Genomic DNA, 14,332 nt, shown 5'->3' on the forward strand with positions numbered 1-14,332 from the left:
GCAAAGACCATTCTTCAACGAGAATGCCTGTCACTGAGGTTTCTGAAGACATTATAACTGAGGTGACTAATGCCATATAATTAAGCAATTAGGAACAAGAGACCATTCTATATAGTCAATACAGTCATGGCTAAAGGGGCACAGCTCACAGAGAAATGCCTGTGATACCTTCCATATTGACACATAGTACAGCTTCAAGAGCTTTATTGCTTAAAATATAAATGTCATCCACTAGAAGATATATTTGTAAATGATATACATGTAAACTAAGGGTTAATAGTAATATATACAGCAGCTGGGGAATATTTCATACCTGCTAGTGTATTGTGTATTGCAGTGCTGTATCAGCCAATCAGCATCAGCATGTTTTTTGTCTTTTGTGCTCTGTGTTACTTATTTTATGTTTATGAAACAAAGATATGGTTAACATAACATCTTTGAATGCACTAACATAATTGTACACCTGTTAATTTGCAGTCCTTTGATGAAGATTCATATGGTGACCTCAGTTTTCCAACAAAAGGACCAAGGATTGAAGTTCATATTTCATCAGATGATGATGAGACCATTGTAGACCCAACTTTGAACACAGACAGTACCACGACAACAAAATCAGAATCAGAAACAGTTGAGCCTGAGAGTGACGCAGTCATTATACACCAGGTTAAAACTATTCAAGGGGAAACCGGTGAACTCATAACAGACATTTTTCAAGTTCCACCAGTAGAGGAAGCTCCTAGTGAGGATGACAGCAAACCAGTTGTTATTGCTGAAAAAGACAACAATTTGTCTCCAACATCTTCAGCTGCTGCCTCAGCATCACCCCCAAGAGAAGAACAGCCTAGGACTACAGAGAAATCTATACCAGATAGTGACTTTAGTCTAAACACGATACCAGAAGATGATATCCTATTTCACCCGGTAACCACCACCCGCATTTTGTTCACCACTGCAACAACCATTAGTCCTAGGTCTGAACAACCACAATTGGCTGTCACAACCGACTTTAGCATCACCCTGCAACCTTCAACTGAACCAATTGATCCAATAACTGAAGTGACAGATTCAAATGAAATTCCAGAGGTGCCTCAAACAACGGACACTGGAGCGGTCGTAAAGGAAGAAGAGACCAAAGTGGTGATGCCTGAACCAGATGTAGAGACCAAGTCTGAGGTTGATTTACCCAAGGCAAAGGTTGTGACAACAGAAACTGTAGAAATATCTGGACCTGAAAAAGATACCAATGTAACTGGAGATACTGTAGTTTTAGAAGATCAGGTATTGCGACCTGAAGAAGTGACTGTAGTAACAGAAACGTATGCTGATTATGAAACATTAGAGCCTGTGGGAACAGTTGTGCTACCAGAACCAGAGGATGAGATTGGAAAATCAACTAACCAGGAAGAACCTGAGGAAAAAGTTTTAGAGCCAGAACCAGAGGTCATTAGAGAATCAAAAGAAGACGTTGAGAAACATAAAACTGATGAGGAGATTAAAGTGAAACAAGTGGATGACGCTCAGGCAACCAGGAGGCCAGAAACTGAGACAGGACAACCTAAGGAGGAACTTCATTTAACAGAAAAGGGTGAGGTGGTGAAACCTGAAAGAGAAGCTGATAAATCAGAACCTGCTGAAGTTGTAGAATATGAAGGCAGCATCAAAACTGAACAGCCTGCAGTGGAGATCGCGAGTGAGGTCCCCAAAACCACTGAACGTTCAACCAAACCTCCTGCAGAGATGATTAAGATTAAACCACCAGAGATTTCTGTCACAGAAACTTACCTTGTTGAGAATATTGACTATTACCAACCCAAAGAAGGTGCTAATTTGCCTTTTGTGCCAGTTGACAGTGTTCAACCCGGCACCGACATTGGTAAACCTGAACATGTGGAAGACTTTGGGGTGGAGGATCAACTCCCCAAACCTGAGGTTATTGGGGGAGTTTTTGATATACCAGATCTGGTTACAGAGGAAAAAACCCTAGGACCAGAAGTGTCTGATGTTCTCACTACTGTATCAAGTGCCTCAGAATCTCTACCTGAAATGATCACAGAATCCACTTTGAAGAAAGATAAGGACTTACCATCTGTTGTTGGGGATACTAAGGAGCCACAGCTTGAAGAGATGGGTGAGAGATCTACGCTATGTTTCTCAATAAAAACGTTTAAGAAGTAACATTGAAAATGTTCACAAAATAAGTTTTGGCAGTCATCTGAAACAGCAAACTATTTTGCACTTCAAATATAATTTATAACCTATCTTTAATGATTTCCCAGAGGACCACCAAGAAGAAGAGACTGCATCACAACCCACGGAGACATTCCCAACTGATCTACCTTTGGCAACTTCACCTGCAGACCTTGAACTTTTTGAAGTAGTGCTAACAGATGTATCGGTCATTACACCAACACCTATAGAAAAGGATTTTTATTCACCAACTGAAAAAGTACAATCAACTGTCACCCAGGAGTTACCATCTGATGTTGGAGAAACTGAGGAGCCAAAGCTCACAGAGATGGGTAAGAGAGCCATGCCATCTGTGTTTCTCAATAAAAATGTTTGGTCAAAGAGATGTTCAGAAATATTTAGAAAATATAAACAAGTTTTAGCCATAATCTGAAACCATGACATATGTACAGCTCCCAATCATAGCTCTGATTACAGAACAGTACAGACTGTCTAATTTATGGGAAGTCGTGGCCTAATGGTTAGAGTCGGACTCGTAATCCAAAGGTTGAGGGTTCGAGTCTCGGGCCGGCAGGGATTGTAGGTGGTGGGAGTGAATGTCCAGCGCTCTCTCCACCCTCAATACCACGACTGAGGTGCCCTTGAGCAAGGCACCGAACCCCCAACTGCTCCCCGGGCGCCGCAGCATGGCTGCCCACTGCTCCGGATGTGTATTCACGGTGTGTGTGTGTTCACTGCTGTGTGTGTGCACGTTGGATGGGATAAATGCAAAGCACGAATTCCGAGTATGGGTCACCATACTTGGCCGTATGTCACGTCACTTTCGTCACTTTCATTTAAATTTGATACTGGAGTTGAGGCAGAATAAAAGGCTAAAAGAAAATAAGACACCTGAGTGCAGAAGACTTTTATCTCATGAATAAGAATATTTTAAGGGATATGACTGCTGAACTGTCACACATGAACTATTTTGCCCTTCAGATGTAATTTATATCATCATTAATGATTTCCCAGAGGAGGACACTCTAACAGAACATATCTTTGTAGAACAAGAAGAAGAGACTGCATCACAACCCACAGAGAAACTCACAACTGATCTACCTTTGACAACTTCACCTGCAGACCGTAACATTTTTCAAGTAGTGCTAACAGATGTATCGGTCGTTACACCAACACCTTTTGAAAAGGATTATGATTCACCAACTGAAAAAATACAATCAACTGTCACCCAGGAGTTACCATCTGATGTTGGAGAAACTGAGGAGCCAAAGCTCACAGAGATGGGTAAGAGAGCCATGCCATCTGTGTTTCTCAATAAAAATGTTTGGTCAAAGAGATGTTCAGAAATATTTAGAAAATTGTAACAAGATAGCCAAGTTTTAGCTATCATCTGAAACCCACTTATATAGTTCCCAATCACCAATCTGAGTACAGAATTTGATACTGGAGTTAAGGCAGGATAAAAGTCTAAAAGAAAACAAGACACCCGAGTGCAGAAGTGAAAGCAGTTGTACCTCATCTACCGGGGAAAAGAGAAATTAATATTATTACTGAACAGTCACACTGACCCACAAAATTAACTATTTCATTGTGCAAGTATTTCACCATTTAAAATGTAATTTATAACCTATCATTAATGATTTCTCAGAGGAAGACACTCCGACAGAAGATCTCCTTGTAGAACAAGAAGAAGAGACTGCATCACAACCCAACGAGACACTCGCAACTGATCTACCTTTGACAACTTCACCTGCAGACCTTGAACTTTTTGAAGTAGTGCTAACAGACGTATCGGTCGTTACGCCATCACCTTTAGAAAAGGATTATGATGCACCAACTGACAAAGTACAATCAACTGTTGCTCAGGATGTTGATTTTACGAAGACAGAAAATGACAAAGTGCTGAGTGTGGAAACTGAGGAAGTTGTTCTAACCAATGTATCAGTCATTACTCCAATATTTTTGGAAAAGGATTATGAATCACAGACCGAAAAAGTACAACCAACTGTTGCCCAGGATGTTATATTTGAGTCAGAAAACGACCAAGTGCTGGATGTGGAAACCGAAGACCCATTTATTCATTTAAAAGAGTTAGACCAAATAGATGTAGTAAGTACTGGGACCATTGATCTCTTGAGTTATGACAATGGATATTCTTTCCCAAATGAAGGATATCCCTTGGAGACAACAAGAGCGCCATCACTAAAGTATTTCACGACTCCTTCAATGACCACAGCTAACAAAGGCAAAGAACTAGTTGTGTTTTTCAGTTTGCGTGTCACAAACATGCTGTTCTCTGAAGATCTTTTCAATAAGAGCTCAGCAGAATACCGATTGTTGGAAAACAAATTTGTTGAACTGGTGAGTACAGCTATTTCAGTTTCTGTTGGCTGCCTTATTAACATCCTCATTAATAGTGGAATATTACAGTAAGAAAACATACAACTCTTTGTTTTCTTCATTCGTTAAAGCAATTTCTTTTAGCGATGAGTGAACATCACTCATAGTTTTTAACTTTTTAATGATAACTGATTTAAACATCCAACATACAGTAGTTATGTCACAATAATCTAGCACACTGCTTCATCTTAATGCTTTTCACCGCATACTTTATACGATCTTTAAAAATGAGACGGTATACTGCTTAAGCCCTGCAGTATGACAATATTTGTGCTTAGATTCCTTCTGCTAACTCCTGCAATTGTCCAGTGGATTTTGAATGGTGAACATACATAAACTATGCTTTTTTCTCATCTGTGCACAGCTACTCCCATATCTACAGTCTAACCTAACAGGCTTTAAGAAGTTAGAGATCCTAAACTTCAGAAACGGAAGTGTGGTGGTCAATAGCAAGGCAAAATTTGCCAAGTCTGTGCCGTACAACATTACTCAGGCTGTCCAGCACGTCTTGGAGGAGTTTTGTTATGCTGCAGCCCAGCATTTGGACATAAAGGTTGACAGCCATTCCCTAGACATAGAACCAGGTAAGAGTCTTGGGCTTTGCAAGCATCATACATCAGCTAGCTGCTTCATTTCAAAACTGCATCAGTCTGTCTGGACACGGAAAGAATTTCTCACAGACGCTCAAGAATTGATACAATTGAAATGAGTCCAATTTCTTCTTTCATTTTAGCTGATCAAGGTGACCCTTGCAAGTTTCTTGCCTGCAACGAGTTTTCCAAATGCGTGGTGAACCTCTGGACAAAGGAAGCGCAATGTTTATGTGACCCAGGCTATGTGACGGTGGATGGACTGCCATGTCAGAGCCTCTGTGTGGTCCAGCCAGACTTCTGTCTCAATGGAGGAGAGTGTGAGATTGTACCAGGGCATGGTGCCGCTTGCAGGTACCTCAGAGAACAATCACATATGGGATCCTGGACCACAAAACCAGTCTTAAGTTGCACGGGTGTATTTGTAGCCATAGCCAACCCATTGTATGGGTCAAAATTATAAAAAAAATTTTTATGCCAAAAATCATAAGGACATTAAGTAAAAATCATGTTCCATGAATATATTTAGCAAATTTCCTACCGTAAATATATAAAAACCTAATTTTTTATTAGTAATATGTATTGCTAAGGACTTCATTTGGACAACTTTAAAGGCGATTTTCTCAATATTTAGACTTTTTTTGTACCCTCAGATTCCAGATCTTCAAATAGTTGCATCTCGGCCAAATATTGTCCTATCCTAACAAACCATACATCAATGGAAGCTTATTTATTCAGCTTTCAGATGATGCATACATCTCAATTTCCAAAAATCGACCCTTATGACTGGTTTTGTGGTCCAGGATCACATATAGCTGTGAACAGTTAGATTCCATGATCTATATCAGGGGTGGGGAACGTTGATCCTGGAGGGCCACTCTCCTGCAGAGTTTAGCGCCAACCCTGAAAAATCTAGAAAAAAAACCTAACTGCATCCTGAAGACCTTGATTAGCTGGTTCAGGTGTGTTTGTTTAAGGTTGGAGCTAAACTCTGCAGAGACACCGGCCCTCCAGGATCAACGTTCCCCACCCCTGATCTAAATCCAATTCAATTTTTGGAATTGAATACAATGCTTGTCTCTAATGTGAGATCTAGTTTTTTTATTTTTGGTAATTTCTTTGAAAAATCAAGAAATTACTTTGTTCTTTAGAAATATGTAAACAAAGGGATGTTGTTGTGTAGCTCTGATGGATCTCTTTAAGAATGATCTCCACTGTGCATGTTCTAACTGTCTCTCTCAACCCTTTTAGATGTCCTGTAGGTCATTTCTGGCAGTTTATCGGGGAGAGATGTGCAGAGCTGGTCTCCGTGACACTAGACCCCTTTCTTTCCCTAGTGTGCTTCGTGGCTGCGCTCACCTTTCTTTATGCCATCATTTCTCTCTTGTTATCTATGTGCAGGAAATGTGTGCGGACCAGAAAGACACTAACTCTAGTGTAAGCAGGTCTTTTTTCCATCAGATTCTCTGACATTTTTTGCGGTCAAATAATTTGTTGTGCTATATCACAGATATCAAAGACAAGACGTACAGTAAAAAATATGTCTGAAATGATGATTAGTCAAACATATACAAATGTAAGCAATGAATAAAATAACGGCACAATCTGTGTATACCAAATGCAGTTTTTAAAGTATTTATTTCTAAAAGGAATGTTCCAGGTTGTTGTCAAATACTCAAAACTGAAGAGTTCGGGCATTTAATTTGGGATCGCAAGGCAGCTCTATTTTGAAATCCCCATTACGTTTTCTTCTCCACAATTTTCTAAATGTATATAACTTTCCATTCAAAACAATTTTTATTTTTTACACATTTTTAGGTGGGCTATTTTTGGTCTTTATTCACTTTAGTTCATTTGAAAATCTCCTTTACATCTACCGTTGGAGTAAACATTTTGTTGAATGCTTGGTTTCTACTTTTGCAGCACCATGGAATCCCCACATTGAAATTCAACACACTTTCTTGACAATTACTGAACTAATATTGCTGTAAAAATAAATAATATTGTACAATGTCCTTTATATATTTTCGTACTATTTTTCCCTGTAATTATATAAATTAATGGAAAATACGTTACCACTTTTGCCATAAAACAGGATTTTACTCAAGGAATCCCAATATGATACGATTCCAGCATGTTCTAAAACAAAGCCTGTTTTGTACCTAAAAAAAAAAAACTTTACTAATATGTTTTTTTTTACAGAAACTGATGCATCACACACCTGTGAATTTGTCCTTGGGATATGACGTTTTTTTCTTTCCCTTCAGGTGATATTGATGTCTTTCTTTGCCTTTTAAAATCTAGGCTTCATATTGTTGTATGTGCTGTCCTGTTTTATAGAGGCAGAGACCAGACCACCATACCAGGCCTGACGAGTTAATCACAGAAGATTTACACATTATAATCACCGTCACTGAGGTAAGATCAGATCTCTCATGATATCAACTTCTGTTGTGGTTGTAAGAATAAATCTCTAACTATTAGACCAGTGGCCAATTACATAAAACGCTTAGACTATTCACCAGACTGGACTTTTTAAGTCAATTACATAAATATATAGATTGGTCTAATTTCAATTGAAAAGTATGATTGATCACTCTTTGAAAAAAAATGACATGTCTTAATAATGATTAAGTGTACACAACTTGCCCCAGGTTTGAGTATAATTATAACTCATTTTTATATATACTAAATTTGTCACACTTTTTTTTTTTTTGCAGGACTGTGCATTAGCGCAATTAATTAGATTTTAAGCAATATAACTTTTGTAAGCAAAACTGTTTATACAGTCAGTGGTTTCAGAATATATAATCAATTCATGCAACATCATCAACGCAAAACAACTTATGTCTCTTTTAATAGAGGTGGGACGTCACGTCATGCTGTCTTCCGGTAGTGCTTATCCTGCCATTAAAAGACGTTTGAAAAGACTTCCCATGATCCCACAACTCCTGAAGGCTGTAGAACGAGTGGCCAAACATCCTGAACAGACGTTCAGAGCCAAGCTGAATAGTTATGTAACCTGTTGTTCTCATGAGAACATCAAGAAATGAGCTGGTTGAATGTTTTCACATGGCAGAAAGCATTATGGGTTTCCTCACAATGAGGAAATTATTCTTCTGTTTGATCATAATGAATACACAAGTTTCACACTGTTCAAAAATTCTCATAGTATGGAACATAATTTTGTTTTGGTGTATAATAATTACAGTATTAATTGTTCCACATGCATAACGAATAATTTTTTTGTTTTTGTCTTTTAGCATGGTTGTCTTGTGAAAAGAAGAACTTTGTTGGAAATATTCTTTGAATGCTTTAGAGCAACAAATGTGTAAAAAAAAAAAAACTAAAGTTATAAACAAAACATTTCTACAAAATATGAACAAATTTTGTAAGATTTACCCAAAGCACTATAACTTTGCAAAATGTCTTTAAGTATAGTTTAAAATTAAATCTAGAGCTATGTTAGTGATGTCCCTGGGCAGCCCTGAATAACGGTAAATACTGTAAAACGGTAAATACACAGTGACATTTAATAGTTGTTTGTACTCTATTATATATATATATATATCTATAATAGAGTACAATGATATATATATATCATTGTTACTGTATTGTGAAATGTTATAGAAGGTAATCCCTGAAACGAGTCTCTCATAACTCTATATGTATTTTTGTAAATACAGTTGGTGTATTTATGTACACCAACTGTGCTGGTTTATATCTATATAAAATCTCAACTGTGCTTGTTGGAAGAAAGCAGACAACTTTATTTAGCTGGAGAGCTCATGCCTACATCAGTACCTTGTTTTGTTTCATACAAATCTTGATTTTGTATATAGAAATAAATTAAATTTGCATATTGCTCTTATACATATTTGGTCTGATATCACAATTGCAACCCATGCCTTGTATATCATATTGCATCATTTGCAAAACCCACACATCATTGTAGATTTACACAACATTAGGGACAATAACAATATCACAAGAAGGACTAAATCGTATTATTAAAATCATTATTTTTTATTAAAGGTTTTTCATTCAAAGTCATAATTTAGTTTTCATTACCAGAGTTATTGTATTTACTGTATTGTAGCTTTTGTAAATACTTTATGCAAGCAGTTAAACTCACAGTAAATAACAAAACTCAGAATAGTGTAAAGTGCTGAACAATATCAGTATTTACATCTGCAAGTGAGAGGATCTTTATTTCAATGTGAGATTGATTCAAATGTTAGGAAGAGACTGTTGAATTTCTCTCAAGGAACATTGCCAGTGAAATATTTATGGATTACTGATGTTCATCATATATCATAGCAAAAATATCACATTAAGTAAATTATATTAAGAGGCAGTTTAGAGGCAATTACCCTTTCAAGAACAGCAATTAAAGATCAATGAGATGATTCGACGCACCAGATATTCAAATAAATCCAGAACAAATGAGACCGCTACTAAAAAGAAACACTTAAAAAGAACAAAATAAAAATAATGTCAAAAGACTAAAAACCGAAAAGAATATTAAAAGACTAAAAAAAAAAAAAAAAAAAAAAAGAACAATGAAAGTCAGTGCTGGTTATGTAGGAGTTGGCAGATTCCCTTATGGAACTAGAGCTGTGATGTATGTGTGTGTGTGTGTGTGTGTTTATTTGAGCATGCTCTGCAGCATGGCAGTGGCGTATGTGGGTCGGGCCTGCCTGCTCTCGATGGCATTTTTAAGGTACTGAATGCCTCCACAGCGTTCCCAGATCTCCTCAAACTGGCGCGGCAGAATCTCAGCACCACGCTTCCGAGTCAAACCGGTCTCCTCCAGACCCAGCTCACACATCTCCATATCATCCTTACCTATCAACACAAAAACAGATGTCACACATTAGGAACTAATCTAGAAATTAAGCGATATACCGGCTAATATTATCTATTTATACTTGCCAGTATTCAAACAGCTACAATGTAAAACGTCTCTGTAACGTAGGTAACCCTTGTTCCCTTCGCTCCAACCCCTGCTGCAAAAATGACAGCACGACTCTGATCGGGCACCTCTGAGGGTCTTCTCGGTGAGAAGAACACCACCCGATGAACAGGTTCCACTTCAAAGCATAAGCGTGTCTCGTAGACCGTGCTCGCGCCGAAGTGATGGTGTCTACTTCCTCCAGGGACCAGATATGGAGTTTCTAGAGATCTGGACACGGGTGCCACAGGGTGCCTCGTCTCTGAGTCTCAGTAGATCCTTCCAAAGAGGAATCCAAGAGGGAGGGGCTGTCACAAGGAGCATTAGTTCTGGGAACCATGTCCGATTGGGCCAGCCACAAGCAGGACCTGTTGCTACTCGTTCTCCCTGATCTTGCATAGCGTCTGTGCAAGAAGGCTCAATGGGGGAAACGCATACTTGGCCCCACGGCCAGCTGTGTGCCAGTGCATCCGTGCCGAGTGTTCCCTCGGTCAGGGAGTAAAACAACTAGCAGTGAGAGGTCTCTGGAGAGGCCAACAGGTCTATCTGAGCGTCTCTGAAACATCTCCAGACCAGCTGGACCATCTGGGGATGGAGTCTCCATTCTCTGGAATGCGCAGCTTGTGACAGTTCGTCGGCCGAACGGTTGAGCAGGCCCGGAATGTGAATGGCATGAAGCAAACCACCTCGAGACTCAGCCATGGAGCCAGTGTTGAAGTGGTCTCATATGAAGCAGTCTGAGCGGCGTGACAGCCGCTGCAGCTGCCATATGCCCCAGGAGTCTCTGAAACTGTTTCAGTGGGACCGCTGTCCTGCTTTTGAACATATTCAAGCAGTTCAAAACCAACTGAGCACGTTCCTGAGTGAGGCGTGCTTGTCTGTTTGACCGAATCCAACTCCATACTGAGAAAAGAGATCCTGTGCATTGGGAAGAATTTGCTCTTTTCCCAGTTGACCCGAAGGCCCAACCGGCTGAGGTCCGAGAGCACCAAGTCCCTGTGTTCTCACAACTGATCCTGAGACTGACATAGTATGAGCCAGTCATCGACCTGATACTGATATGCATGTCCTTAAAATGCAAACTGCAGAAATAGTCTGAGGCACGGAAGGATCGACACATGAAAGTATGCGTCCCTCAGTTCGTTCGCTGCAAACCAATCTCAGGGACGGATGCATTTGAAGATACCTTTCTGCATGAGCATATTGAATGGTAGCTTGTAAAGGGCCCATTTCAAGACACAAGATTGGTCGTAGCCCACCGTCTTTCTTGGGTACAATGAAGTAAGGGCTATAAAACCCCGTCTTCATATCGGCTGGAGGGACTGGATTGAATCCTTCGCCAGTTCGACTGCACTCTCCGCACGCACGCAGAGTCATCGGCTGCCCCAGAACTTGAGGGGATGCCGGGTGAACTGAATAGCATAGTCTGAAGGAGCCATCGAGACGGACTGGGAAGCGCTAGCCAGGCTCCCAGATACCGTACAAGCGGCAGCAACGGAACACCGATGTACCTGCAGTAGTGTTGTCAAAAATATCGATATTTCGATAAATATCGATACTGAAATATCTGAACGGTACCAATATTAATTTCCCAAAGTATGGATACACCGATACTGGCCGAGCTGTCACTTTCACTTCTCTCCAAAGGCGCGTGGACAAGCACCACACGTGACCGCACTCGTCTCCTTCGCTCTGGTTAAATAGCAAAAGTGAAGTGAATAGAAAGATGACTGCTCTGGTTGTTAAAGAACACAGCAGGAGCGCTATCTGTAGGGATCTATGATCTCCGCGATGCAGAGAACGCGCACGGAATCCAGTCATAAAAACGGAATTTACAGTTTAACGCGGAATGTCACGGAATTTGTCAAAGTTTGGATGAATTAATCAAAAGTAGGTCATTACATTTAAATCAAATCGCGATATGGACTAGTATCTGTAAATATTAAGCTGCAAAAGTGGATTTAAATATGAATCCTGCATGTTCTGCGCGTCTCTGTGTGAACGTGCTGCACGTGCGGTTTTGTTTATGTGGCGCTCGCGGTGATTTCAGTGTCTCATTTTTGCAGCGTGACGTCTCAATGATGACATAAACACATCAACAATATCTCCAGAACTGATCTGAAAGGCACTTTACGAGCATTTTACCATTTAATTTGAGTAAAACTAGCGTCATATCATACACACACACAGAACTTTAAAAGTATTCACGGCAACCCGTCAAAATAAAAGTTCGGTTTAACTTAGCCTATTAAAGACCGTGTGCCAGAAATAGGCTATATTACTATTATTTAGTAGAATGTACATAATACTACTACTTACTACTACTGTTAATTTTTTTTAAAGAAATAATCACAAAATATTTTATTTTTAATAGTAAATCCCCTTCATTTGCCAAAAATGTAAATGTTTAATTTTCATTAATTCAAATATAAATTAATTCAAATTGTTTTATGCCTTCATCTGATATCACAGAATTTCTGAGGGGGAGAACACATTTCATAAGGCTACTGTAAGAATAAATAAAAATTGTTTGTATGCATTCAAATAATAGACATGCTAAAACACAGAATTTGGTAACAATAAAACATAAGGTGAGAAAAAAATAAAACATTTCATACGGCCCTAAACGTGTCATTTTTGTTACACTTTTAATAAATTAAATGTTAAATTGTATAATTTTCATGATTTTAATGAATTAGACATGCTTTTAGATTAATAGCATTTAATTTGATCATTAAAAAAAAAAAAGAGTCCAGAAAAATTCAAACGGAAAAAAACGGAATCCAGAAAAATTTAAATGGAAAAAATTGAATGTAGAAAAAAATAAAACTGAATTTGGGGAAAAATAAAACGGATTTCATAGGGCCCTATATCTGGAAATATTTTGGTTATGAAGCAAATGAGAATATCAACAAATAGAACTTTGGATTTTAATTAGTACATGTATTAGTAAACGTTAGTTTCAATTAACATTTAACTAAGATTAATAAAAGATTAATAAATAAATCAACAAATGCAGTACCTCAAGACATTTTTTTGTTCATGTAAAATATACCGCATGTTCTCGACTTGTTACATTTATCTTTAAATTAAAAAAATTACCCCCTTAATATTGTGGCAGTTTTTTTCACCGTGGTATCGAAAATGGTATCGAATATCGATATTTTTCAAGGTATCGTATCGAAGTTAGAAATTCCAGTATCGTGACAACACTAACCTGCAGTGAGGCAGCGAGGTGGAACGCAGGGACCCAGCCCGGGCGGCTCATAGGCAGACCGAAGAGGGGTCTGAGTGTGTGGTGCAATGCTTACCTGGTTCCACGGTTGGGCAGAGGTTGCGTGAGCAAGGCCTTTGATGATGCTCTCGAACCGCCTGCTGCGTCCTGCTGGCAATAGAGGAGGAAGAATGTGGTCCAGGTTTGGTCCCAGAGATTTGCTCTATTGTCAAGATTTTGGAAACAAAGATTCTCCACCCAGTCCTCCTCCGGGGGAGGGAGAGGTGCATTCACCATCTCCCGAAGAGCAGTTGCCTCCCTCGCTGGGTCGCCCATCCCGGGGCCTCTTGCTATTCCGCTTACCAAAGGTGGCGCTCCTGGACCACAAGTGTGGAAATCGCACGACCCAGAGAACTTGCAGTGACCTTCAACACTCGGAGCATGAGGTCAGTTGCGGTTCAGAGCCACCCTCGTGCAGGTCCCTCAGTGCTTTAGACTGATGGACCTGCAGTAACGCCAACCTTGAGGGCTCGGGACACGGTGGAGGTCTCCACTCGAGCCCTATCCTCTTGGCGGCCCGGGAAAGCATAGCAGTCATTTCCGGATCCGATTCAGACATTGCTACCATCCCAGAGGGTGGCAGCGTAGCCGAATCTTCCTCTCCAGAAAGCTCAGACTCACCCTCCGATGCAGCGATTGACATCAGATCGTCGGGAGGAGCGCCGAAGTGTAATGCTCGTATGCTCCTTGTAGAGGCCCCAACACATTCCTTTGGCAGCTTAACTGGTTGAGTGAAGTGACATTCAGCCAAGTATGGTGACCCATACTCGGAATTCGTGCTCTGCATTTAACCCATACAACGTGCACACACACAGCAGTGAACACACACACACACAGCAGTGAACACACACCCGGAGCAGTGGGCAGCCATTTTATGCTGCGGCGCCCAGGGAGCAGTTGGGGGTTCGGTGCCTTGCTCAAGGGCAC

At 39.9% G+C, this 14,332-nt stretch overlaps 2 protein-coding genes across 9 annotated transcripts in view; one reads left to right on the plus strand and one right to left on the minus strand.

Annotated features, from left to right (window-relative positions):
* Window positions 1-8,510, plus strand: part of LOC306844127 (interphotoreceptor matrix proteoglycan 1-like) — a 34,181-nt gene extending 25,671 nt beyond the window's left edge. For 2 of the 6 annotated variants that reach the window (XM_079376049.1, XM_079376048.1), the window contains 10 exons: window positions 1-62; window positions 478-2,128; window positions 2,277-2,519; window positions 3,202-3,471; window positions 3,836-4,548; window positions 4,952-5,171; window positions 5,321-5,531; window positions 6,429-6,614; window positions 7,518-7,595; window positions 8,040-8,510. In XM_079376049.1, coding sequence (XP_079232175.1) covers window positions 1-62; window positions 478-2,128; window positions 2,277-2,519; window positions 3,202-3,471; window positions 3,836-4,548; window positions 4,952-5,171; window positions 5,321-5,531; window positions 6,429-6,614; window positions 7,518-7,557 — 3,596 coding nt within the window. In that variant the 3' untranslated portion in view covers window positions 7,558-7,595; window positions 8,040-8,510. The remainder of the gene's footprint in view (window positions 63-477; window positions 2,129-2,276; window positions 2,520-3,201; window positions 3,472-3,835; window positions 4,549-4,951; window positions 5,172-5,320; window positions 5,532-6,428; window positions 6,615-7,517; window positions 7,596-8,039) is intronic. The other 4 variants (XM_079376051.1, XM_079376050.1, XM_079376052.1 and 1 more) reach the window with 4 other exon arrangements.
* Window positions 8,511-9,182: 672 nt separating this feature from the next.
* The window catches only part of LOC306843451 (unconventional myosin-VI-like), a 54,200-nt gene continuing 49,050 nt past the window's right edge, over window positions 9,183-14,332 (minus strand). For 2 of the 3 annotated variants that reach the window (XM_079374969.1, XM_079374968.1), the window contains one exon: window positions 9,184-10,025. In XM_079374969.1, the coding sequence (XP_079231095.1) occupies window positions 9,826-10,025 (200 nt within the window). In that variant the 3' untranslated portion in view covers window positions 9,184-9,825. Of the gene's footprint in view, window positions 10,026-14,332 lie in introns of all 3 variants that reach the window. The other variant, XM_079374970.1, reaches the window with a different exon arrangement.

The sequence above is a fragment of the Barbus barbus genome (genome assembly GCF_936440315.1).
Source record: "Barbus barbus genome assembly, chromosome: 24".
In the NCBI taxonomy this organism is placed as follows: domain Eukaryota; kingdom Metazoa; phylum Chordata; class Actinopteri; order Cypriniformes; family Cyprinidae; genus Barbus; species Barbus barbus.